Genomic DNA, 25,470 nt, shown 5'->3' with positions numbered 1-25,470 from the left:
AAATGATGTAGAAAATGCAAACGTAAAGGAAAAAAATGATATTTACCACCACATCACTGCACGACACAACACTTGTGCACATTTGCAATAGGTTTACCTGCCCCAGCCGCTATTCGAAAGGACAGGAACACAGGCTGCAGCAAGTCAGGGAGAAACACAAGTTACACAGTGGCAATGGAAATAGCAAACACAACAAAAATAATTCTCTACGACTGGAACACAGTGTTGTGATCATTTTTTTGATTAATCAGACTACAAAATGCCCAGAGAACTGCATCGTCTCCTTTCAGGTCTCTGCTCCCACTGACATCTAAGGGCAAATGTGACCTCTGTGGGCACAGACGGGTCCCACACAGTTAACGGCCTTTGTCACAGCCCCGCTCGGGGTGCCACCCTAAAAACGCCACGTGAAGGACCCCGGTGACAAAGAAACCAGCACGGCTGCTCCTGACCTCTGTCCGGCAGCTGCGGACACGAACTCCGCATGTTACTGAACTTCTGTGCGCTAAACCCGACCTGGGGACTCGGACCCAACACCTTAAGGACACTTCCTGAGCAAAACAACACTGTGCTCACAGGAGTACAGGCCACGAGAGTAAATACAGCTACTGCCTGACTCTCTGTGTACCTGTGAACACACTGCGACGACTCTGGATGTACCTGCACACACACACACTGCAATGACTCTGGATGTACCTGTACACACACACACACGCACACAAGGCAATGACTCTGGATGTACCTATACACACACACACACACACACACACACTGCGACGACTCTGGATGTACCTGTACACACACACACACGCACAAGGCAATGACTCTGGATGTACCTATACACACACACACACACACACACACTGCGACGACTCTGGATGTACCTGTACACACACACACACGCACAAGGCAATGACTCTGGATGTACCTATACACACACACACACACACACACACTGCGACGACTCTGGATGTACCTGTACACACACACACACGCACAAGGCAATGACTCTGGATGTACCTATACACACACACACACACACACTGCGACGACTCTGGATGTACCTGTACACACACACACGCACACAAGGCAATGACTCTGGATGTACCTGTACATACACACACACACAGATTAATGACTCTGGACGTACCTGTACACACACACACACACACACACACAAGGCAATGACTTTGGATGTACCTGTACACACACACAGACACAGATTAATGACTCTGGACGTACCTGTACACACACACACACACACACACACACACACACACACACTGCAACGACTCTGGACATACCTGTACATACACACACACACTGCAACGACTCTGGATGTACCTGTACACACACACACACACACACACTGCAATGACTCTGGACATACCTGTACATACAGACACACACACACACACTGCAACGACTCTGGATATACCTGTACACACACACACTGCAACAACTCTGGATGTACCTGTACATACACACACACACACTGCAATGACTCCGGATGTATCTGTACACACACACACACACTGTAACTCCCTGTCACCATCACTGAACCGTCGCTGGACCCTCAGCACGTTCTCCGGGACTGACTCCTCACTGCTGTCGGACAGTGGACAAGTTTGTCCGTGCTTCTGGTTAAGTTTTGCTGTGTTTTACACCGTTTTTCTGTAGGCTTTCACACATCACCTCCTACTCCTCCACCAGGTCTTTCAAAGCAAGCACTCAGTTGCTGTATTTCTGACCTAGACGCCATAGGACGTCTTCAGGAGGGGATATTGTTTATAAAACTCATGTCTTTTTCTTCACTTCAACAACCGGTATGTATGCAATTCTGTATCTTTTTTCTCACTTGTTAACTATGGAACTGCCAACATGTGATTTTACCACAATGCAGCTAGGCGCCAAATTAACTGAAACTGTGTTTTGTGAGCAGTTTTGCCAGCCCGGTGAGAACGCTTTTGTTCTCCAGGCGCAGTCCGAGCACGCGGGCGCTGCCCGTGGTTCGCGCTGCACTGCGCGGCCCTGCGCTGCACCCCCCTGCACACGCGGCCCTGCGCTGCACCCCACTGCACACACGGCCCTGCGCTGCACCCCCCTGCACACGCGGCCCTGCACTGCACCCCACTGCACACACGGCCCTGCGCTGCACCCCCCTGCACACGCGGCCCTGCACTGCACCCCACTGCACACACGGCCCTGCGCTGCACCCCCCTGCACACGCGGCCCTGCGCTGCACCCCACTGCACACACGGCCCTGCGCTGCACCCCCCTGCACACGCGGCCCTGTGCTGCACCCCCCTGCACACGCGGCCCTGCGCTGCACCCCACTGCACACGCGGCCCTGCGCTGCACCCCCTGCACACACGGCCCTGCGCTGCGGCCCTGCGCTGCGCCCCCCTGCACACGCGGCCCTGCGCTGCACCCCACTGCACACATGGCCCTGCGCTGCACCCCCCTGCACACACAGACCTGCGCTGCACCCCCCTGCACACACGGCCCTGCGCTGCACCCCCCTGCACACACAGACCTGCGCTGCACCCCACTGCACACGCGGCCCTGCGCTGCACCCCACTGCACACACAGACCTGCGCTGCACCCCCCTGCACACACGGCCCTGCGCTGCATCCCCCTGTACACACAGACCTGCGCTGCACCCCCCTGCACACACAGACCTGCGCTGCACCCCACTGCACACACGGCCCTGCGCTGCACCCCACTGCACACACAGACCTGCGCTGCACCCCACTGCACACACAGACCTGCGCTGCACCCCCCTGCACACGCGGCCCTGCGCTGCACCCCCCTGCACACGCGGCCCTGCGCTGCGCCCCCCTGCACACGCGGCCCTGCTCTGACATCCCCGCTGACTCCCGCTCAATGCAACTTTAAAACATTTTCAAGGCTTTAAACAAATAAACAGTTAAATATAAAATTAACATAAACTAGTGCATACATTTTCATTCCTAATGAAAAATACTTAGAAGATACGATACTAGAATGTTTAATTGAATTACCTTGTGATCGCCCATGCAGACATTTGGCCCAATGTGGTCATATATTACTATCTTCTCATCATTTTCCGACTAGTTAAAAAAAAGACAACGAAACATGAGTCAGTTCAAGTATTCTCCATATTACAGAAAGAAATGTGAAAAGAGTTTATGCAAATAATTCAAACCAGATCCGAACGAAGTGACATTAACACATCTCTGATTGTCTTTTCCAAACGAAGACGGTGTAGAACGTATTTTTATGTCTGCTCGCAGTGATTTGTGCGATTCACCCACGTAAAAGAACTCCTGGGGTCAGCGCAGCGCCCTGGCTGCCGGGAGCTCAGGAGCTCGGGGCAGCGCCGGGACAGACGGACGGACGGAGGGTCCGGCCCGGGCTGCGCTCCAGCCCTTGGCCAGGGTCCCCAGCACAGGGGCCGCCTTCCCAAAACACGTTGCTACTGGGCCAGGGGGTCCGAACGGAGCGCAGTCCACACGGCTCTGTCAGAGCCTCTGATCTCACCACACAGGCGACTGCGAATTTCAGAGAGATGAATGAATTCTTCACAGTTTCTGGGTATAATCTTTAACCGTTTCTATGAGATACATTTCTTCATATGAAAAAAAGCATCAGGTGATTTTTAAGAAAGTCAGCAGCAAACGAGAGCTGACATTGCTCCGGTCTCTGTTACGAATCGCTTTCCTTTTGTTCCACCTCGAACTTCATCCTTATACACCGACTTCTTTAGCATTTGTAGTTTAACGAATAATAAAATGTGCTCATCTTTCTGCCATTTGCAATAAACGTGATTTTCTGAATTTGTTTTGATTCTAGCACAGTACTTCAGGTCTAAATGCAAATACATTGCCGTACAAGACGATTTCTTATTATGCTAAACTATTCCTATAAGCTAATTAAATGTGCAACCTGCACACTCCACGTCTCTGACACAATCACAGAGGCGTTTTAAACTAGTTGGCAATACTAATTTATTTTGTCTGAAACAGTCAAGACCTTCTCATCTCTAATCAGTCAAGTCTGACTGGGCAATAACTTTCTATAAACAGTAGCATTTAGGACTATAAAGTTAAAACTGAATTATATTTAATGCAGCAAGGAAGCTTAAGGTCAGATTTACTTTATAGCACGGTTGTCTGCCAAAAATATAAAAACATAACCTTCCGCATTGTATGCATGAGCACTTTCCAATATTTCAAGATCATAATGCCACCAGCATCGGAAGCGGGGATACATTCATCAAAAGCGACTTGATAATTTACAAAGGCAGCATAAAATTGTGGATTTTCAAGTGCATAATCTTTAGACAGATAAACAAATTACAGCGGCGCGCAAGCAGAAACAACGCACACTCGGCTGAGCATTCATTACTTCATGCGATCAGGCGGCGCGGCAGCTCCCGCAGCAGCAACCTTCGGTGTTCTAGGGCTCAGGAAGCATAAAATAACATGCTGGTGAGGTAACCGAGCATGGCATGATCGATGATGTTGCATGGGAGCTGTTTACAGCCCATGTCTGTACAATCTGTAATGCCTACTGCATAGCCGAGCACCGCGCCGCGTGGAGATCTGTGCATACGCGCCTTCCTTTAGGAATTTCCTATAGCTAGTTACAACCAAAAATTCTTCAAAAATTCACAGGCATTTATAGATATATTTAAAGTGTAATCCGTTAATTAAAATTTGCTTTTACTTTCACCACAGCTCCTTTTAAAGGCTCAAAGCGTGAGTCTCTGCAGTGGAATAAATTCCCACCAGCAAGGCAGACCCTGCAGCGCCAGAAAAGCCCGTCAGGCCCTCCTGCCCTCCCCTCTGCGGTTCAGCACCCTTCTCTCCCCAACACCTCCGCTCGTGTCGCGGGCCGGAGCCGCGGTCTGGGGGGAGCGCGTGGGACCCGCAGGGAAGGACCCGGCCGGCCCGGCCCCACCTGTGACCGCGCGCTCGTTTCTGGAGGTGCCCAACCGCACGCTCATGATTTGCAAAGGCAAAGCTGCAGAGACAGGACTGGATGCACTTTTAAACGTGAGCTCTGAATGATCCAACTGACTGGGTTTGTGTTCCACGGAGACCGAGGATCGCGCCAAGTCACCTCACAGTTACCATGTTCTGTAACGCTCTGACTTTGCTGTCCTTTGTTTAATTTTCTCCCATTATACCCAAGTTATACCCCTCAGATAATCTGAAAGAATTCCTTTCCCTCTGCACTGTTTACTCTCCCAAGCCTGTGTGTACACTTCTATCTCCTTATGCACAGCTTAACAAAAACAATCCTCCTTCATTGGCCGCTCTTTGCACGGCTTTAATCCTTTGTTCTTTAGGAATTTCATGGGCGTCAATACTATCTGTAATATTTTGGGTAAAGTCTCACTTTCTTATACGATATTTCTGTATAAGAAGATCAAATAACGTTGATTTTGACATCACTATTTTATGATAAAGTCTGTGCTCCTCTTAGCTTCACATTTTTAAAATGAAATACTGCAGTACACACATTGTCTAAAATTTTGCATGAAACTCCAAGACAGCATGCAGACATTTCTTACACGTGGGAACGTGTGGGGAAGTGCATCGAACTGAGATCTGAGCAGCTGCGGGAAAAACGTCCCCAGCCTCTCAGTGAGTTACATACTGCGCGGCAAACCTAATCACGAGATAAGTAACCCGGTGAGACAAACAGAAAGTCATAAACTTCAGAAAAGCAGGTTTCAAGGTTTCATTAATTTAAATAGAAAAAGTAGCCACAAAGCTGTATACCATGGATTTGCAAAGGTAATTTTGCACAACAGGGAATACTCAGCTTGGAGCAGAAAGGCAGGGGTGACACCTCCGAGTGTCACACAGCCGCATCCCGGTGTTTCTGGTCCAGAACAGCCGATGGGCGGTGCGAACAGGACGGGTGTCCGGGTGCCAGAACAAGCACACAAGGAAACACCGGGGCAGCGACAAGCGGCACCCGCGGAGCAGGGGGGGAGCGAGGAGCAGAGGGAACCAGACCAGAGGGAAACGGGAAGGCTCCCGAACTGTATTCGGGTCATTGAACCCTGGACAGAGCATCACCCCGTTCACCTCACGTTTATACACTAAATCCCAAGAACCACAGAACGTTAGGGATTGGAAGGGACCTCAAAAGATCATTTAGTGCAATCCCAACTGTATATTCTAAAAAGCTGCACAATCATATTTTTAAAGCTCTAACGGAATGTCTGAATTTAGGCACTTACCTGGTGTACCCAAGTTAGGAACCTGCCTGCTGGAGACGCTGTCTGCCCTCGGGGACAGCGGTAGGAGATCTGGCCCGTCTAGGGTCTGATGGGCCTTTGGGAAATCCCGTTCTCAGCATCAGCAACAGAGGGAACCTTAATCTGCCACGCTGGGAACTCGGGAACAAGCTGTTCCTGCACAGGTTTTGCTGTCTGCAGCCAGTCCCGGTCGCCTGTCTGCAACTGTGCTGGGGCTGTGCTGGGGAGCCATGGAGGGGTGTTCTAATTTTGTTATTCCTGTCTAACGAAGGCGCAGTTTTCCAGTCTGGCTCATGACCCACCGGTACAGACGCAGCACAGGACGGACAGGCAGCTGCTGTTGGCAGCTCAGACGCCAGCGGCAGTGCCGGTGGAAGCTTCTGCTCTGGTAACCGCCAGTGGGTTGACCGGGACAACTCCCCGCTCTGGGCTGGAGAGCGCTGGAGGTGTCACGGTTCCTCGCTGCCATGGAACACTGTCTCGCTGTCTCGCTGTCTCCAGCTTGTGAGTGTTCGCTACAGGGAACTGCAAACTCAGGCCAAGCAGAAGCCAGGCAGCCCCACGTGTCTCTGGTGAAGACCAGCGCACGGGGCCCGTCCTCACCTTCAGGATGAGCTCCTTGGCCGAGTGGGACATCAGGATCCTGTCGCACCAGGCGGGACATCTCGTGTTCATGTACTGCTTTCCCTGGCTGGAGTCCTCGCTGTACGGGTAACTGCGAACAAACCACAGCCACAACCGTCAGCCACCGCGCCACAGCAGCCCCCGACCTCTGCCTCAACTGACCACGCTAATTAACAAATCCACCTGCCAAAAAGCAGCTCTTTTAGACACTTCTCACACTCATTTATCTTCATTTTCTCCTCCCCCTTTCTTTCTCACGTGCTCCATCTCTATTTCTCATATCTACAACGCTTCTTTACACCATACGTGTTACGACACATCTGGTTTCAGAGCTCCCACCTCCTGCCTTGCACTTCCGCACGTGTTTAAAGACAGCCAAGCACTGATCCCCGTGACAGCGCAGACGTCAGCTCAACAGCGGCTCCAGCACAGGGCGGCTGTTGGCTACGACTGTGGAAAGTGAACAGGCAGAAGATGAAAAAGGAAACCTAGTTAAAAAAAGGGTTAAGCTCATAGGATTTCTTCTCCAGGAGAGTTACCCAGGAATAATTCAGCAGAAAACGAGTTGGGAGCACTGGATCTCTGCAGCTGTTCACAAAACCCACCTGGACGCATTCACCAAGGCTGACAGAAAGGAGGACATGACAAGAAAGCAGGATTTTCGGGGGATTTCTTCAGAACCAAGGGATCAAGAATGTGGTTTAAGGACTACAGAAGATTCTGTACCTTTCTATGAAACTGTTAATAAAAAGTAAATTATTTTGTAAAGACATCTGGAAGAGCAGCTGTTGAACGGTAGTTACGCTGCGGGGTCATGACAGAAGTGCTATGGGATGTCCAGTGCATTCTCACTTAGCTTTCAAAGGCAGCAGAAAGTGTTTGTTTCAACGTACAGAACAGCCTACACCAATTTAACTCAGCCCACGTGGCCCAAAGCACCTGCCGTGGCGCCTCCGGTGAGCGGCCCCGAGCCGGGGCCGGAGCCGTCCGTGCTCCACCCGGGCGTTCCCACCGGTTCGCAGGACCCACCTCTGAGTCCGCGGCTCCTCAGGCCGTGACGCCCACTGCTTGCCCAGACCATTGCCAAATGGCATGGGGGGTGGGCAAATCCAGGGGGTTTATGACAGGCTCAATTTCTTGAATATTTGGCCTGAATGAAGTTTGTCCTTGTCTTTAAACAAAAACCATAAGGCTGGTGTGCATTATCTACAAATGCGTGGGTATATTTAAAATGACAGTTGCATTTTATTCCGCTCATCAGTGAATTCATAAAGGAAATACTTTCCTGATAGGTGTGTTAAATTCCTGCTGTTGTAACAAAAGGTTTGCATGCGCCAAGAGAAGGTTATTTACCACTGTGCCTGGCGCGATGCGCTGCGGCTGACACACAGCTCTCTACCAAATGGGCTCACAAGCTACGCTGCCATTAGAAGATTAGCCCTGGCAAACGTCCAAGAAAAGCGCACCGAACGCACCGGAACAAACCGGCGATCTCAGTACCTTTTCCACCTCATCAAACCTAACAAGACTCATTTTCAAAACATATTATGAGAATTCAATTTGCTGCTTCACTGCCATACAGAAGTACAGCTTATTTCTGAGTGTCTGTGAACACTCCGACGATGTAATTCTGACGGGAGGAGAAGCTCTTTGTCTGCAATTTAAGGCTTGCCTTTTTCTGGTAACCTCTTTCTTCAGTTACTCAAGAACCCCACGTAACTGACGCTACTTTTTATGACACAAGGTATAGGAATCAATCACATTTCATATAGTCCTTCTTTTTACAGCATTAACTGTATGGCTTTTAAAGTATGATGCTCCATACCTGGAATGATCTGCTACTGCTATGTGTTAGAGCGTTTCACCCGAGAGCCTACATTCTGTGGAACGGTATTTATCCATTTGCTTTATTGATCTTAACGTCTTCACAGGGTGAAAACTTCTGCCAGTTTTTCAAGGTCCTTAGCACTGATCACCCAGTCAAGAAGTTACTGTAGTTTACAAATACCTTTGACAAATCAGATTTCTAACGGCTGGGACAGAGATGAAAACAAATACTGCAAAAGTTATCCAGCCACAACGATCTGCAGGTTGTGATTTAACACGGGGAGGTGGGGCGAGCTCTCCGCCAGCAGCACCCCCGCTGACCCACGGGCCGGGCGCCCCTCCCGCCGCACTCAGCGGAACCATGGACGTTGAAAACCCCCAAAAGAAGGAAAACGATTCACTCTCTCCCTCCCGCTCTAGAAGGGTCACAAATACTCTGGAATACACAGGCTTCTTTTGTAGATGGGCTCAGAAAGTGATCATGACTAACTATGACTCAAAATTGCTGGGAGGGATTATCTTTCATGACTCAGCAGGTTTCAGAGACAGGACAGTTTAGTTTATTATAAGCCATTTATCTTAAATAGACTTTTGCAAACAAAAGCCCTATGAGGGGTTCTGGAATAAGCCTGTCACTGAAGAGACCTCCCTGACACACACTGCTGAGGGTGTGCTATTCCAGAACGACGCCTTCCAAACCAGCTGCACTCCAGGACTCGTCCCCATCATCCTGTTCTGCAGCTACATGGAAACGGTGCGGCTGCGGCCAGAACCGAACCACCTTCTTGTGAACCCCGAAGCTTTCACCTGGCTGGAGCACTGAGCTTTCCTGCCCTACGGATACTGTGGTGTCTTACGCACTGTCACCTCATCCAGATGCCTCCCCGGGATTTAAAACCAGCCAGCAGAAAGACGTTGCAAAAACCAAAGACACGAGGAACGCGCCCAGCGCCTCAGAACTGCCCAGCGCCCCAGCTGCCGGTGCCAGTCTGGTACAGGACCTGTCACCGCAAGGCAGCCCGGGGCACGCTCCTGCAAACCCCCGCCAAACGGGGCCAGCACCGCCAGGGCTGCGGGCCCAGCGCGTCACTCACAGCGACGGCAGGAACGGCAGAACATACAGTCACGTATGGCAGAACGTACAGTCACGTATGGCAGAACGTACAGTCACGTACGGCAGAACGTACAGTCACGTATGGCAGGAACGGCAGAATGTACAGTCACTCACAGCGATGGCAGGAACAGCAGAACATACAGTCACATATGGCAGCAGGTAACGGCAGAGGGCACGGTCACGTATGGCAGCAGGTAACGGCAGAGGGCACGGTCACATATGGCAGCAGGTAACGGCAGAGGGCACGGTCACATATGGCAGCAGGTAACGGCAGAGGGCACGGTCACGTATGGCAGCAGGTAACGGCAGAGGGCACGGTCACGTATGGCAGCAGGTAACGGCAGAGGGCACGGTCACGTATGGCAGCAGGTAACGGCAGAGGGCACGGTCACGTATGGCAGCAGGTAACGGCAGAGGGCACGGTCACGTATGGCAGCAGGTAATGGCAGAGGGCACGGTCACGTATGGCAGCAGGTAACGGCAGAGGGCACGGTCACGTATGGCAGCAGGTAATGGCAGAGGGCACGGTCACGTATGGCAGCAGGTAACGGCAGAGGGCACGGTCACGTATGGCAGCAGGTAACGGCAGAGGGCACGGTCACGTATGGCAGCAGGTAATGGCAGAGGGCACGGTCACGTATGGCAGCAGGTAACGGCAGAGGGCACGGTCACGTATGGCAGCAGGTAATGGCAGAGGGCACGGTCACGTATGGCAGCAGGTAACGGCTCTGCTGCCTGCGGCCCAGAACTGTGCAGGGAGCGCTGACCCGAGATGCTGCTCAGGAAACTGGGAAAGATTTCCATGGACTGGGATGGGCAGCCCAGACGCCAGAGCACACTTGTGCTGGACTACACCTCTCCTTCCTCTCAACTGCGCTTCCCGCCTGCTGCTTTGAAATAAAGTAGAAATAGTCTCTTTTAAAGAAGAACGTAAATTTACATTTGTGCGCATGCAAAGAGCAGAACTATTCTTGTAGCACGCATCTTCCAAGATGTAAAAGCATAAGATTGTCTGCTATCCAGTGCGCTAAAATAGCTTTGTTTTGCTGACATCTCCAGCCTCTGTTAACACATTCCTTCCAGGTAAGTAAGGAACTCTCAGTTCTTCATTCAAAACTCAGTTAATAATTCTAGTTAACAGGTTTTCTGATCTATGAGTTGTATAAACAATTACAGGCTTGATTAACACAAGCGCAGATTAGATAAAAGTTAATTTGGAGGAGTCTGCACCAAATAATCGAGCGTTATAAGCTCCAGTGCAATCCCCAAGCGCAAGCACCACGCCGGCCCCCTGCGCGCTCCCTGCTGGTCCTGAGCGCCGGACCCGCGGCTGCCGCCGGGGAAGGGACAGCAGCTCCGTCAGTCCCGGAGTCGCCTTTCCCTTCCTTTCCTTTCCTTCTCTTTCATTCCGCCTCAGCCACCACTGCTCTGTGCGGTGTGCAGGGAACAGTGAGCCTGAGAACGAACAGTGAGTGCTCGTGCCAAAATGATGACATAACGGATAAAGGTCTACAGGTATCACCGAAATATAAATGATAAACAGACATAACGCCAACACACAGAGGTGTTACAGATAAGACTGCACACACTTCCTAACTTCAGTATTTACTATGGTTACTCACTTTTTTTTTTTTACACAAATCATATTATATGTATTTAAAAGTAAAAACGGAGAAAGGAGGAATTCCACGTAGAACAACTTTTCTGTCCTGCTTAAAATACTGGCAAATTTGAAACTGAACTGCTCACGTTGCCTGACTAAGGAAGAGCCCCAACAGTCTGTTATTCTCAGTGCACGACAGGCAGCAGAGTTGTGCACAGTATCCTTTACTGCATATGGCCCGGCAGGATGGACAGACAGGCGGTGCTGGAGCTGGAGCATCCACGCGAGACGTTTGTACCATTTACCTCCAGCTGTTCGGGGTTCATTCGTTCTCAAGATGCTCCTTCTAGCTCCTTTTCCACCTTGTTTCACAAACCTGTTTCAGTTACATTCATTTTATCTAACCAGATGGATTTCTGGCAGGTGGGTTAATGCAGAACTTATTCAAAATTCAAAACTGAACAAAACTTCCAGAAGGTTCTAATTAAACCAACACCATTAATGTAACACTCAGCGTTGTCAAAATGCAACTGAACATTTGAGGAATTGTTAACGAGCCCTGTAACCAAGGAGCAGGCTGTCCAGTGAACTACTGGTGTCGCAGTTCAGGAGGATGAGAGTTGCTTGCCAATTGTTTGGGGAAAATAAACCATCAAGAGCATCAGCAATATTAGTGCACTCCTGCTGTTGACAGGTATTGTCCAAGATGACTGGACACCTGTGCAGAAATACTGACTGCGGGTGAAAAGTCTCCTGACACCATAAACCACGCTGTCAGCAGCGTCTTACCGCGGAACACAGCCAGCCACCCTGCGCACATGAACGTCTCCTTAACCGGCACTTCCAGCCAGGAACAGTTCTCCTTGTGAATGCCTCTCCTGTCCACGAACAGATGAAACGCGAGACTGGGGGCGAGCTGCAGCTCCGCCAGGACGCGGTGCACGCCCCTGCGCCGCCGGACCCGCCGCGGTGACCCCACGGCTCCCCTGCCCGCCGGGTTCTGCTCTCCATGTCAGGACGTTCCCAGCCGCGGTGACCCCGCAGCTCCCCTGGCCGCTGGGTTCTGCTCTCCATGTCAGGACGTTCCCAGCCGCGGTGACCCCGCAGCTCCCCTGGCCGCCGGGTTCTGCTCTCCATGTCAGGACGTTCCAGCCGCGGTGACCCCGCAGCTCCCCTGGCCGCCGGGTTCTGCTCTCCATGTCAGGACGTTCCCAGCCGCGGTGACCCCGCAGCTCCCCTGGCCGCCGGGTTCTGCTCTCCATGTCAGGACGTTCCAGCCGCGGTGACCCCGCAGCTCCCCTGGCCGCCAGGTTCTGCTCTCCATGTCAGGACGTCCCCAGTCGCGGTGACCCCGCAGCTCCCCTGGCCGCTGGGTTCTGCTCTGTGCGTCAGGACGTTCCCAGCCGCGCGGGGACCGCGACAACACCCCAGCAACGGGAGAACCAAGCCACACCATCTTCGGTGCAAGAAAGGTCATTCTGAAACGCCGCGCATCTTATGTCTAGATCCATGTGCAGACGCTTGGGCAAACTTCATCACATTTGGGGTGTGGATATGCCTCCTATTCAAAGACCACTTGTTCTCATCTATTAGCTGTCTCCACATTCTACATCACTGAATTGTTTCTAATACAAAATATTTGAGATGGGACGAAATTTTAAAGCATGGATGCAAAGGAGCTCTTCATGAGAGGAGCTGAGATGCAGTTTTGATTTGGTCCATTTTACTTTGGAAGTTGAGTATGAGTCTTCACATTCACTAAATATTCTCTCATCTTTCTATTTACATGTGATTGAGAGACAACTTCAAAAGGGGAAAAATCCCAACCACTGTTCAACAGCAAATTGTTTACTATTTTCATATTCTGTAAGAAAATGTCGGAACAATTTCCCTTCGGCTCTGACACCCTTTCAGATTGTCCAAGACGCTTCCACCAGAGCAAGGACAGTGAATGTAGGGTGCTCTAACTCTGGGTGCTCTGAAAGTTGTAAGACCCAAGATATAAATAAAAATATTTTGATATTTTAAATTGACAAGGTCCCAACTCAGCATTAGTGTGAGCTGGTGCACGAATGTGACTTCAATCAAACGTCATTTGACCAATCAAAGTATGACATCGAATTTTTGTCAGCTTCCAGATCATTAGTTTCTTCCTCCAAATTGAATTACCATTCTGTTTCCCTGAATCTGAAAGGGAGATTCAGGTTCCCTAGTTCTCTTGCTAACAAATGACCCCATGTAATTTATCTTCATATGCTCATCTTAGCCAGCAGATAGTTAAAGCCAAGCAGTAAAACACACCGCTATTTGAATTAAATTAGCTGCTTCATATGTACCAAAATAGTAATAAGCCTTCCCGATGCTCTGCCAAGCTAACCAGCCACGATATGCATCTCACTTAAGCCAGCTCGGAGGGTAAACACAGTCCTGCAAACACTGTAGGTAAAGCACAATGCGTTACGCAGCTGCTCCTCGCAAAGGCTGCGCTAACACCATGGTGATCGCACCAACAAGCAGAGTCAAAGGTGACAACAAAAGGGGGGTCACCCGGGCAATGGGGCAGCCAGGGGTAAGAGGGTAAACAGGGCTCGAGCCGTGACTGCGGGCACAACACAAAACGGGGAGGTTAATGACACGGGGTTTTCTCTGAATCTTTTTATGGACTTATGTCGGGAATACTGCTTTATGGCTTCACGTACCTCTTCGGAAAATACATGGCTACTATATGCTTCAGACTTAACATTTCTGTACCACCAGTGTAACTCTGGATGCCTTCCAGTTTAAAAAGGCAGAAACCCAGAGCCTCTTCCTTCTTCTAGCGAGCAACAACCGTCCCTTCGCTTTCCACCAGAATGCTCCCCATAGAGAATCTCCCCTCGCCGGTTCCGAACGGCCTGCAGCTCAAGGGCAGTGACAGCGGGAACCTGTGCCGGTGCCTGCGGGTGGCCTCGTGGGGAGAGGGGCTGTCCCGAGCCCATGGTCCTGTCCTGTGTCCATGGTCCTGTCCCATGCCCGTGGTCCTGTCCCGTGCCATGGTCCCGTCCCATGCCTGCGGTCCCGTCTGGTGCCTGTGGTCCTGTTCCATGCCTGTGGTCCTGTCCCATGTCCCTGGTCCCGTTCCATGTCCCTGGTCCCGTTCCATGTCCCTGGTCCTGTCCCGTGTCCCTGGTCCCGTTCCATGTCCCTGGTCCTGTCCCGTGTCCCTGGTCCCGTTCCATGTCCCTGGTCCCGTTCCATGTCCCTGGTCCTGTCCCGTGTCCCTGGTCCCGTTCCATGTCCCTGGTCCCGTTCCATGTCCCTGGTCCTGTCCCGTGTCCCTGGTCCCGTTCCATGTCCCTGGTCCCGTTCCATGTCCCTGGTCCCGTCCCGTGTCCCTGGTCCCGTTCCATGTCCCTGGTCCTGTCCCATGTCCCTGGTCCCGTTCCATGTCCCTGGTCCCGTCCCGTGTCCCTGGTCCCGTTCCATGTCCCTGGTGCTGTCCCACGTCCCTGGTCCTGTCCCATGTCCCTGGTCCCGTTCCATGTCCCTGGTCCCGTCCCGTGTCCCTGGTCCCGTTCCATGTCCCTGGTCCTGTCCCACGTCCCTGGTCCCGTTCCATGTCCCTGGTCCCGTCCCGTGTCCCTGGTCCCGTTCCATGTCCCTGGTCCTGTCCCATGTCCCTGGTCCCGTTCCATGTCCCTGGTCCTGTCCCGTGTCCCTGGTCCCGCGGGCAGGCGCTGTCCCGGCAGTGGCAGGGCACGCCGGCTGTGCTGCTCAGCGCCGCCCAGCTCACAACACCAGGCTATTCAGCAACACCAACGCCTGTGGGAGAGCAGTGAGTGACGCTCTCTACCCCTTTAATAAGAGTAATGTACTCCACTAAATGTAGGTAATACCGCTCCTGTTACAAGTGGATAAATGTAATTATGAATAATGCTGGCTTGTTGGGAAGGACCCAGTGCTGTCTTGTTTCAGCAAAACAGTCTGATGTGACTGTATGTGGCTGTACCGAGCTAACTGTCTCTTCTGGTTTAGAGCAAGTTACTTTTGGGCTGTAATTTACAAATTCTCATACTGGAAAAAAATTACTGCAAAGCTGAGGCAACATGTGGGACAGGGTTTGGGTTCCAAACTACCAGGCTTTTCAAGAGCATTTTCAGCCAGGAACACATGCAGCAGCCAGCCTAACAGCAAAGACCACGGTCTGTTTAGAACTTGCTTTACCTTCTGCTGGCAGCGCAGTCTGTAGCCCTCACCTTACACAGGGCATGCAGCAATGCTCAGTCCTTAAGCTTCACTTCATTTATCTTCCCCTTCTTCCCTTTGCCACAGCTCCTTAAAGCAAACGGAACTGCTTTCTTGGGTGATTCTATCCAGTCCCTCACAGATTAAAGAAACACATGATTTTAATTTGAAAACTAACAGAGAATGATGGTGAGAGCGGTACTGGTTTAATCTGAGGAGAGAAAAGGGGATAAGAGCTGCCTGAAAACCACTGTAATGATTAAATCGTGGTTGCTCTGAAGGAAATGACTGCTGTTGTTTCTGCGTCCAGCCGGGAAGTTGGAAGAAGCTGGACAATGTCCCGTAGGAACTTGTTCCTCAGGTGCTGAGGGACCCACTGGCGATTTAAGGTACCTCAGTGATACCTGGAAGTGTTTTACGGTGCATGAATGAGTACGAACATTTCTATTTGGTGGAAAATACTTCTTAATTGGCAGAAAAATCACATGTTGTAAAAGTAACTGATAGAGCAGGCATAAAAATAATTGTGAGTTTTAGCAATTTTTGATCTATTCAAGTCCCTAACTCCCTGTTTTGTGGGACACCAGGATCCAGGAGCATCACTGCAGCAGCGCTCTAAGAACCGGGAATGCTGTTTGCCGGAGTCCTGCGCCAGGCCGCTGATTTACGTCCCTGAAAACACACGGGACCACTGGCGAGGACACTGGTCAGGAACTGAAACCGCGCTCCCGCCCTCCCGATTCACACGCAGAGGTGACGGGCGGGACACGAGCGGTGGCCCCGCGGGGCTGGGTGCTGCGGCACAGCGCGCTGCCCCCCGGCCCTGCCGCGGGAGGGGACGCGAGCGCGTCCGGAAATGCGGCACGCGGGGCGCCTGGCTCACCCGCTAGTGCAACGACACCTGCAAAAATACACGTATCACCGAGCAACCTACCAGAATAAAACCGGGTCATGGGATAAAATACAAGGGTAGAGAACAAATAGATTACAGACTAAACAGGATTCTGGCAGGATAAGGGACCAGAGCCAGAGAGAATTACAAAGGAGAAACGCTCTTCCAAGAGTAAATGAGATTCAACCTGTCTCCCGGTGAGAGGTGTCACAGCCAAGACACTGCCAGTGCAGAGGGTCTGCTGAGAAAAATACCACACAGCGGATATCTCAGACACAAACATATGTCCAACCAGTAAATTACATGACAGCCTAATGCAACAACAAACAAGAATAGGTCACTTTAAGAGAATGATTAATACATGAGATTACTGTGCATGCAGACTTATCTGAAAGCAAACCTTGTAGGTGGGTGTGAACCCTTGCTGAAGTCAGCTCCTATCTTTGCTATACAACAGGTACAAGAATAATTATAATAATTAATGGAGAGCAGTGATAAAGGTAACAATTGCCCACCTGTATACTGACTGACCACAATGTCGTTACTTCTTTTTCACACCTCCCACACTTCAGCGATTGCTGACTCCACCAGCTCCTTTCCAGCCTCGCGCTGTTTGCTCACGGCCAGGCTGCTCGGCCCACGGCGGACAGAGCTCGCAGACTCCAGAATTCTGCATTGTGTTTAGTCTCCAATGGCTAAGGTTGCTATGGGCTACATTAGATTAAAAAGGGTAATGAAAACATGAATATTCACTACATAAAGTCTCAAAATACGGGAGTAGAGGAATGGGTGCATAGTGTCTGCAAATACTCCATCAGAAGGGGGCTTTATATTCTGTGTAAAGATCGCAGACTTGTGGTGCAGGCTCTGATTCCGCATTACGCTGTGACTCCTCGTCCAGCCTGCCTTGCTCCTGGCCAGTTCGAGGAGGACGGAGGAGGACGTGCAGCTGTGGAGGCAGCGGGCTCGTCCCCGCTGCTCCCAGCCCCGGGAAGGCTACCGGGGCCGGGCGGGCTGCGGAGAGGCACACGGGAGCCGCCGACCGACCGCCTGGGAGAGATGGCGGCTCTTCTGCAGACCCCTCTCGCTCGGCGGGTTCCTGGTGACCCCGCTCCAAGCGCAGAGGTGCCGGGTCCCTGCGGGCCGCGGCTGCCGGGCACACGGCGGCCGCACGGGCAGCGGGACAGCAGCCGATCCAACTAACGCTCTAACCCCAGCCGTTCACTGACATCGGCCAGAACAGTCCTGCAGTGACAGTCACTGACATCGGCCAGAACAGTCCTGCAGTGACAGTCACTGACACGGGGCCAGAACAGTCCTGCAGTGACAGTCACTGACACGGGGTCAGAACAGTCCTGCAGTGACAGTCACTGACACGGGGCCAGAACAGTCCTGCAGTGACAGTCACTGACACGGGGTCAGAACAGTCCTGCAGTGACAGTCACTGACACGGGGCCAGAACAGTCCTGCAGTGACAGTCACTGACACGGGGCCAGAACAGTCCTGCAGTGACAGTCACTGACACGGGGCCAGAACAGTCCTGCAGTGACAGTCACTGACACGGGGCCAGAACAGTCCTGCAGTGACAGTCACTGACACGGGGCCAGAACAGTCCTGCAGTGACAGTCACTGACACAGGGTCACAACGAGTCCTGCAGTGACAGTCACTGACACGGGGTCCTGCAAACCCTTGTGCAAACCTACCTACCTGCAGACATTAACATGGATTTACTGCGCTACCTTGATGTAATTCCATTTATAGCTACAAATTCAGTTTATAACAATAATACACTATAACTATATATTCTCACAGAACTAGTATTATATATATGATTATGACCTGCACCTACCAAAATTAATGTATGATTAAAAAATATTAACAAATTTATGTAAACTCCAACAAGTACCATTTACATATTGCTTAGTAGTTTCAAAACTTAAAAGTGAACCGCTGTTTTGAAAGGGCAGAAAAAAAGTCAAATTCTTGCTAGATCAAAACAAAGAACTTCAATTCAAGTTATACCCAGCTAAGGGCAGGGTGGTAACTCTGAGAATCCCCGTTCCCTGCCACCTCCACCGCGCCCAGGCCCCGCTCTCCGCTCCCGGAGCCGCCGTTCACGTTTGGCAGTGGCTGTTCCCTGCGGAGCGCAGGAGCCGCCGGGGTGCAGCACGCGCCTCTGCTCACGGGCCCTGGGCCGGCAGCACCCGCTTCAGCTTTGTCTTTTTGACCCCGTGCCTGTTGCGTTCCCAATGCACAACCCAGAGCAGATGCGCTACCGGGGCAGGGAAACGCCAGCGCCGGTGCCGGACAGGCTGCTTTTCCTCTGAGATCCTGCTGCAACCAAAGCGTTTTACTTCTCGTTTTGAAACTTCTCATGTCAAGTTTCAACCTGCAATAAATTTTAATGGTCATTATGAACTTAAAAAGCCTTGAAAAATAGCTTTTCTAAATATAGACCTGACTGTCCTGGTTTTTAGAGATTTAAGCCAGGACTATAAGGTTATATTGATTTAACTACACTGTGTTTTCATGCAGCCTGTCCCAAGGGATGGTCAGTGCACCTTCCCACGGAGGGTTTAAACAGAGCTGGGTCCTCACTCGAGGATCACGAGGCACGGGGATTTGCATCCGCTTGCTGCGGAGGCCACCGGCTGAGCCTGAGCCTCCTCAAACACCCACAGCGAACAGCACAGCGCAGCCGGGCGCTCGCTCCTGGCTGCCCAGGCCGGGCAGAGCAACGCAGGAAAGAGGCCCCTGCTCCCGCAGGTTCCCACAGAACGGGCTGTACTGCTGCTCGGAGGCAAGCGAGAAGTCCATCGTTTAAAAAGAACATATGTAAAGTACTCTTGGCTCAGTATAGGGTCTCCACTCCCTACAGAATGAAAAAGTAACTTTCTATTTTATACTTATTACAACATCAAAATTTTACTTTTAGGAACCATTAGCACAGGGACTGGAAAGGAAATAAGGAAAGGTTTATATCAAGTTCAGCTTTAAAAGCTGGTATTAAACAGCGTGATGCAGTAGCTGGAAATATACAAAGACCTAATTTTTTGCCAAGACCCGTGAATAATGACTTCTGAGATGTCTTCTCTAACAAGTGGCAAGAGCTAAGTGCTCTCACTAATTAGTGAATGTAGTTTACAATCAACTGAGAAGAGAAGTAACACAGTACAGAAAAGCACACCGAAGGTGAATTTAGATGAGCATAGTGAGACCGGCAACTATAAATACAGTGGAGAAGAACAAAAAACCAGAGAAATATTACGTTATCATTTCATTATGGCGTTTCACAGTTTGAAATTTGCTCAGAAGTCAGCATTGCTGTTACCACGTCCATTGCAATGCTGTCTCAGTGAAATGGAAAATGAGCAACAAGAAGCTTTGACAGCTTAAGAATCTTAGGTCCCTAAATAAAAAGACAGAAATAATCTCGAGGGTTTTAACAGCAGTTTCGGTAACAGTTTGCATTTTTTTCATAGTCTCAGTGGTGTATTTCATGACAAATGCCTTTTCCTTTGTTTTTCTCACTCACTGATGTTTCCTCTCCTGTCCCAGCGCACCCGGCACTGTCCTGCACCTGCACCCGCACTGGCCTGACCCGCACTGTCCTGCACCTGCACCCGCACTGGCCTGACCCGCACTCTCCTGCACCCGCACTCTCCTGCACCCGCACTGGCCTGACCCGCACTGGCCTGCACCTGCACCCACACTGTCCTGACCCACACTGTCCTGACCCGGCACTGTCCTGACCCGCACTCTCCTGCACCCGCACTCTCCTGCACCCGCACTCTCCTGCACCCGCACTCTCCTGCACCCGCACTCTCCTGCACCCGCGCTGTCCTGACCCGCACTGTCCTGACCCGCATTCTCCTGACCCGCATTCTCCTGACCCGCACTCTCCTGCACCCGCATTCTCCTGACCCGCACTCTCCTGCACCCGCACTGTCCTGACCCGCGCTGTCCTGACCCGCGCTGTCCTGACTCGCGCTGTCCTGACCCGCGCTGTCCTGACTCGCGCTGTCCTGCACCCGCACTCTCCTGCACCCGCGCTGTCCTGCACCCGCGCTGTCCTGACCCGCGCTGTCCTGACCCGCACTGTCCTGACCCACATTCTCCTGACCCGCACTCTCCTGACCCGCACTCTCCTGCACCCGCACTCTCCTGACCCGCGCTGTCCTGACTCGCGCTGTCCTGACTCGCGCTGTCCTGACCCGCGCTCTCCTGCACCCGCACTCTCCTGCACCCGCACTCTCCTGCACCCGCACTCTCCTGACCCGCACTCTCCTGCACCCGCACTCTCCTGCACCCGCACTGTCCTGACCCGCACTGTCCTGACCCGCATTCTCCTGACCCGCATTCTCCTGACCCGCACTCTCCTGCACCCGCACTCTCCTGCACCCGCACTCTCCTGCACCCGCACTCTCCTGACCCGCACTCTCCTGACCCGCACTCTCCTGCACCCGCACTGTCCTGACCCGCACTCTCCTGACCCGCACTGTCCTGACCCGCACTGTCCTGCACCCGCACTGTCCTGCACCCGCACTGTCCTGACCCGCACTGTCCTGACCCGCACTGTCCTGACCCGCACTCTCCTGACCCGCACTGGCCTGACCCGCACTGGCCTGACCCGCACTGTCCTGACCCGCACTGTCCTGACCCGCACTCTCCTGACCCGCACTCTCCTGCACCCGCACTGTCCTGACCCGCACTGTCCTGACCCGCACTGTCCTGACCCGCACTGTCCTGACTTGCGCTGTCCTGACCCGGCACTGTCCTGACCCGCACTGTCCTGCACGTGGCCCCGCACTGTCCTGACCCGCACTGTCCTGACTCGCGCTGTCCTGACCCGCACTGTCCTGCACCCGCACTGTCCTGCACGTGGCCCCCGCCCTGGTGCGCAGGGCACATCGCGACGTGACGCTGGCACAGCTTACGGTGCTGCGTGAGAAGATCCTGGAACTTTCCAATGGAGTACCAAAGTGTTACACAACGACTTGCTCATAGAAGGTTTGTCTAAAGAGCAAAGTATGTGATCTCCTTCAAAAAACCTCTTACCAGTATAGAACCTGATGCTCACACGGCTGTCATGGCTTCATTAGAAATTCAGGAAAAGTGGCGTAGAAATTAATCATAAAAGAAGCAGATATATCAATATAAAACAATTAAACCACAGACATGTACACAAATGTCCTCCATTCAGATGATCACAACAGAATAACTTGTTTCATAATCTTAAATGAAAACCAAGAATATGCAAGAATCAGATTTGATTATTTTCTCAGTCCATATCTATAAGCACTTTGGGGACACCAAAACTTCCAAATACTCCCTAGAACAGCCGTACGTTTACCCGCATTTTTGTAACCACAGACTCAAATTTCATTTTGATTCTGAAATACTTGTACAGTCACAGGTGAGAAAAATGGTACTGGAGAAAAGCAGCGTGGTCACCCTGCCGCCCAGCCCGGGAGAAGGGACTGCACTCCTGCTTGCCATCTGAACCAGGACGTGGCCCGTTCCCATGCTACAGCGCCAGGGTCTGACCCAGAGCCGGCCCTGATGAAGGGGCCGCGGCAGGTCCCGGCCAGGACCAGGGAGTGTGTCACAGCACGGAGCTGGGGACAGGGCCGGTGACCACAGCGCGTGTCCCCCCGCACCCCTGCCATCTGCGTGGCTGGAACGCTGCTCGGGGTGGCGGGAACACAAACAGGGGACAGGGCCGGTGACCGCAGCGCGTGTCCCCCCGCACCCCTGCCATCTGCGTGGCTGGAACGCTGCTCGGGGTGGCGGGAACACAAACCGGGGACAGGGCCGGTGACCACAGCGCGTGTCCCCCCGCACCCCTGCCATCTGCGTGGCTGGAACGCTGCTCGGGGCGGCGGGAACACAAACAGGGGACAGGGCTGGTGACCGCAGCGCGTGTCCCCCCGCACCCCTGCCATCTGCGTGGCTGGAACGCTGCTCGGGGCGGCGGGAACACAAACAGGGGACTGCGCGGGGGCGTTTCGGCCCCACCAGAGTTAACCACAAACCCACCATCGACTCGGAGCAGCAACGCGTCCACCCAGGCCAGGTGTGATCCTGTATCAACAGGATCTGGTGATATAGCCCAGAGAATAAACAGTTTATGCTGATAAAAAAAGAATTGATAAGTAACTTCGTCTGCTTGAACTCCAAGGATGTGACCTCCTCCATTCATCCCAAGAGCACGCTGGGTCTCGAGCACGCTTTCTGAGGTAAAAATTTACAAGTAAGGCAGGAATGCAACTGGGCTATTGATTTGTAGAACTCTTTGTGCAAATTCGATAATTAACTGTATGCACAAATGATGAAGCAAATGAAATAAAAACTGTCCTAACTGATCTTTCATCTTTTGGGATGTGAAATGCAGTACTAAATGCTCTCAGTCCCATTTTAACCAGGATACCTGGACTTCAGTTGTTGGCCAGCATCCCATGATGTAAAACCGTAACTCCATGGATTAAGAACAGAAGAGGGTAATTCACAGACTGAATCAATGCACTGTAATTAAAATCTCATTCATAACAGAAGTTCTGAAATAGTACTTTAAGGCTACCATTACAACTGCTCACAACTTCCTTCTGAATTCAGATGCTCGCTCATTAAGCACATAAGCCTGGCACAAGAACTGACGAGAGCTTTCTGTGTCTCCCTCCAGTGACAAAGGCTTTGTTTGATGCATTTGCAGAACAAACGCCTGCATCACACACTTTCCAGCTAAGAGTACCAAGAAGCTTAAAGAAGTAGTTTCTAAATATACAGGACTAATCACATCCTCCTTTGGTTAAAGTATGACTGGATATATGACAAATATCTTATACATTAAGCTCATATTTACAAAGAGTATATAAAAGCAGTTAAGCCACAATAAGCTACTGATTTTTTTTTCCAGAAGAAAAGAAAAAATGAGGGAAAAATGGAGGAGAAACTCCCGACCTGCAGTAACTGCACCGGGTGCGAAGCGGTGCTGCAGCAGTTCATTCGGCAGGACTTGTCACCGAGCCCAGAACCACAGAATCGGTTTGGTTGGAAGAGACCCCCAAGATCACGGAGCCCAACCGAGCTCAGTGCAAGGACCACAGAGCAGAAACCAGGATTTCCTCGCTGTATGGCCCAGACCACGAGGAGGGATGGGTGAGAAATGCACCCTAAGGCAAGCCAATCTCCTCTTTGTATATGTATGAATCTAGCTGGTTGGCTTTACATCTTGTGTTTTTAGGTATATTCTAATCAATTAGCACATTTTATCAGTATTTTCTGTTTGAGTTCAAATAAACGTTGTGTTACATAAGCTCAGTGTTAGCATCTCTTCCAAGGCAGTGCCAGCTTTCAGTATGTAAAATATCACTATTGCTATCATTACTACTCCTTAGTCACAGTGCTGCCTGCTGCCCCCTGCAGAGAACAGCAGCGCGGGGCTGGGGTCCACAGGGCTGGGTGCAGGGGGGCTGGGGTCCGCAGGGCTGGGTGCAGGGGGGCTGGGGTCCGCAGGGCTGGGGTCTGCAGGGCTGGGTGCAGGGGGGCTGGGGTCCGCAAGGCTGGCTGCAGGGGGGCTGCAGGCTCCACTGAGCCCCTTCCCACCCCTGGCTGCTCACGGAGCCCCAGCTGGGAACTGGTGGGCACAGAGGTGAAGGGGTGAGCCTGGAAATGGCTTTGCAGCTGCTCCCAGGATGCGGACAGGGTCTCTGCTCAGACGTGTCTCCCTCCACCTCGGCAGCACGGACCGTTTGTTTCCAGCGCCCGAGCGAGGTGAAGAGCAGACAGCGCCGAGTTCCACATCCCCCAGCGCTGCCGAGCTGCGGCCACGGCACCGGCATTGCGCAGCGGTTTGGGGCAGGAACACAGGAATGCCACCAAATTCAGTGTGTTTGGGGAGGTGGATCCCACCACAGCTCCATTCTGGCCGTCCCTCAAGGAGCAGTGGGGTCACCTCGGCCTGACGGATCCCCCAGCACTCTGACAGCAGCCGTCTGCCTCGCTCCCCGTGGATCAGTGCTAGGAAGGGACACACACGATCTTTCTCCCAGCTGCCCATTTTCACCTGTGAAGGGCAAGACCAGTTCCCTGTCACGTCCCATGGGCAGCGTCCTGTGGCCACCTCGCTCTTCCTGCATTTTTCACCACTCTCCCCCAGCACTCCAGAGCATCCTCGCCTGTTCCTCCTTCCTCCGCAGCCCCGTCTCACAGTCCTGGCCTCTCACCAGCCAGTTTGGTGGAGCTTTCCTCTTCGGCCGTTTCTGCCCGAGCCGAGCCCGTCCCTGTCCCTGTCCCTGTCCCTGTCCCTGTCCCTGTCCCTGTCCCTGTCCCTGTCCCTGCGCAGCTACCGGGCGGCTCCTCCGCGGTGCCGGTTCCACCCACGTCTCGCTCGCGGAGGGTTCCCGGCTACGAGCTCCAGCGGGATGTGAGGGAGAGCAGGCTCCTTGGGCACTTGCCCACAGCCTCACAGCGGATGGCCCTTGGTAGCTGGGAGGAAAATCCTGGGTTGCGTCCACTCCGGCTCTAATTTGCAAGAAACGTAACCACTAAAAGAATAACAAACATATCTCCACTGAGAACCGGACGTATTTGTGAAAAGACATTTTTCAAGGGTTTAGAACATGGCCAGATGTTCACGTTGTTTCACAGGCAGACCAAGAGTACAACCGAGACACAAAGACTGCTCACGCCAAATTTCTGATCTTCACCGAGAGCAGAATGACACCAAACGGTACTGACAGAAAGGTCTGAAGAATCTGCACACCATTCATGCTACAACGTATTTTTGCCAAACTGTCCTGGCCGAAAGCACTAATGTTGGTGAAATCAAGTGGAAGAGCATTTCTGGGAAAAAATTCCTACATATTCCCCCTCAGCTCCTGTTACCCTGACCAGGCACACGACTCCTGAAATACACCCAGAGACGTAC

General features: G+C 52.2%; 1 protein-coding gene across 4 annotated transcripts in view; it reads right to left on the bottom strand.

Moving 5' to 3' along the window:
• Positions 1-25,470, bottom strand: part of INPP5A (inositol polyphosphate-5-phosphatase A) — a 203,760-nt gene that overhangs the window by 1,606 nt on the left and 176,684 nt on the right. Inside the window, exons 13-15 of one of the 4 annotated variants that reach the window (XM_065843192.2) lie at positions 6,860-6,971; positions 3,024-3,092; positions 47-134 (exon numbers count right to left, since the gene is read on the bottom strand). In XM_065843192.2, coding sequence (XP_065699264.1) covers positions 54-134; positions 3,024-3,092; positions 6,860-6,971 — 262 coding nt within the window. In that variant the 3' untranslated portion in view covers positions 47-53. Of the gene's footprint in view, positions 1-46; positions 135-3,023; positions 3,093-6,859; positions 6,972-17,055; positions 25,464-25,470 lie in introns of those variants that run through there. The other 3 variants (XM_071812282.1, XR_011740371.1, XR_011740372.1) reach the window with 3 other exon arrangements.

The sequence above is a fragment of the Patagioenas fasciata genome, chromosome 8 (assembly GCF_037038585.1).
Source record: "Patagioenas fasciata isolate bPatFas1 chromosome 8, bPatFas1.hap1, whole genome shotgun sequence".
Lineage (NCBI taxonomy): Eukaryota > Metazoa > Chordata > Aves > Columbiformes > Columbidae > Patagioenas > Patagioenas fasciata.
This window is presented reverse-complemented; position numbering and strand designations above follow the sequence as displayed.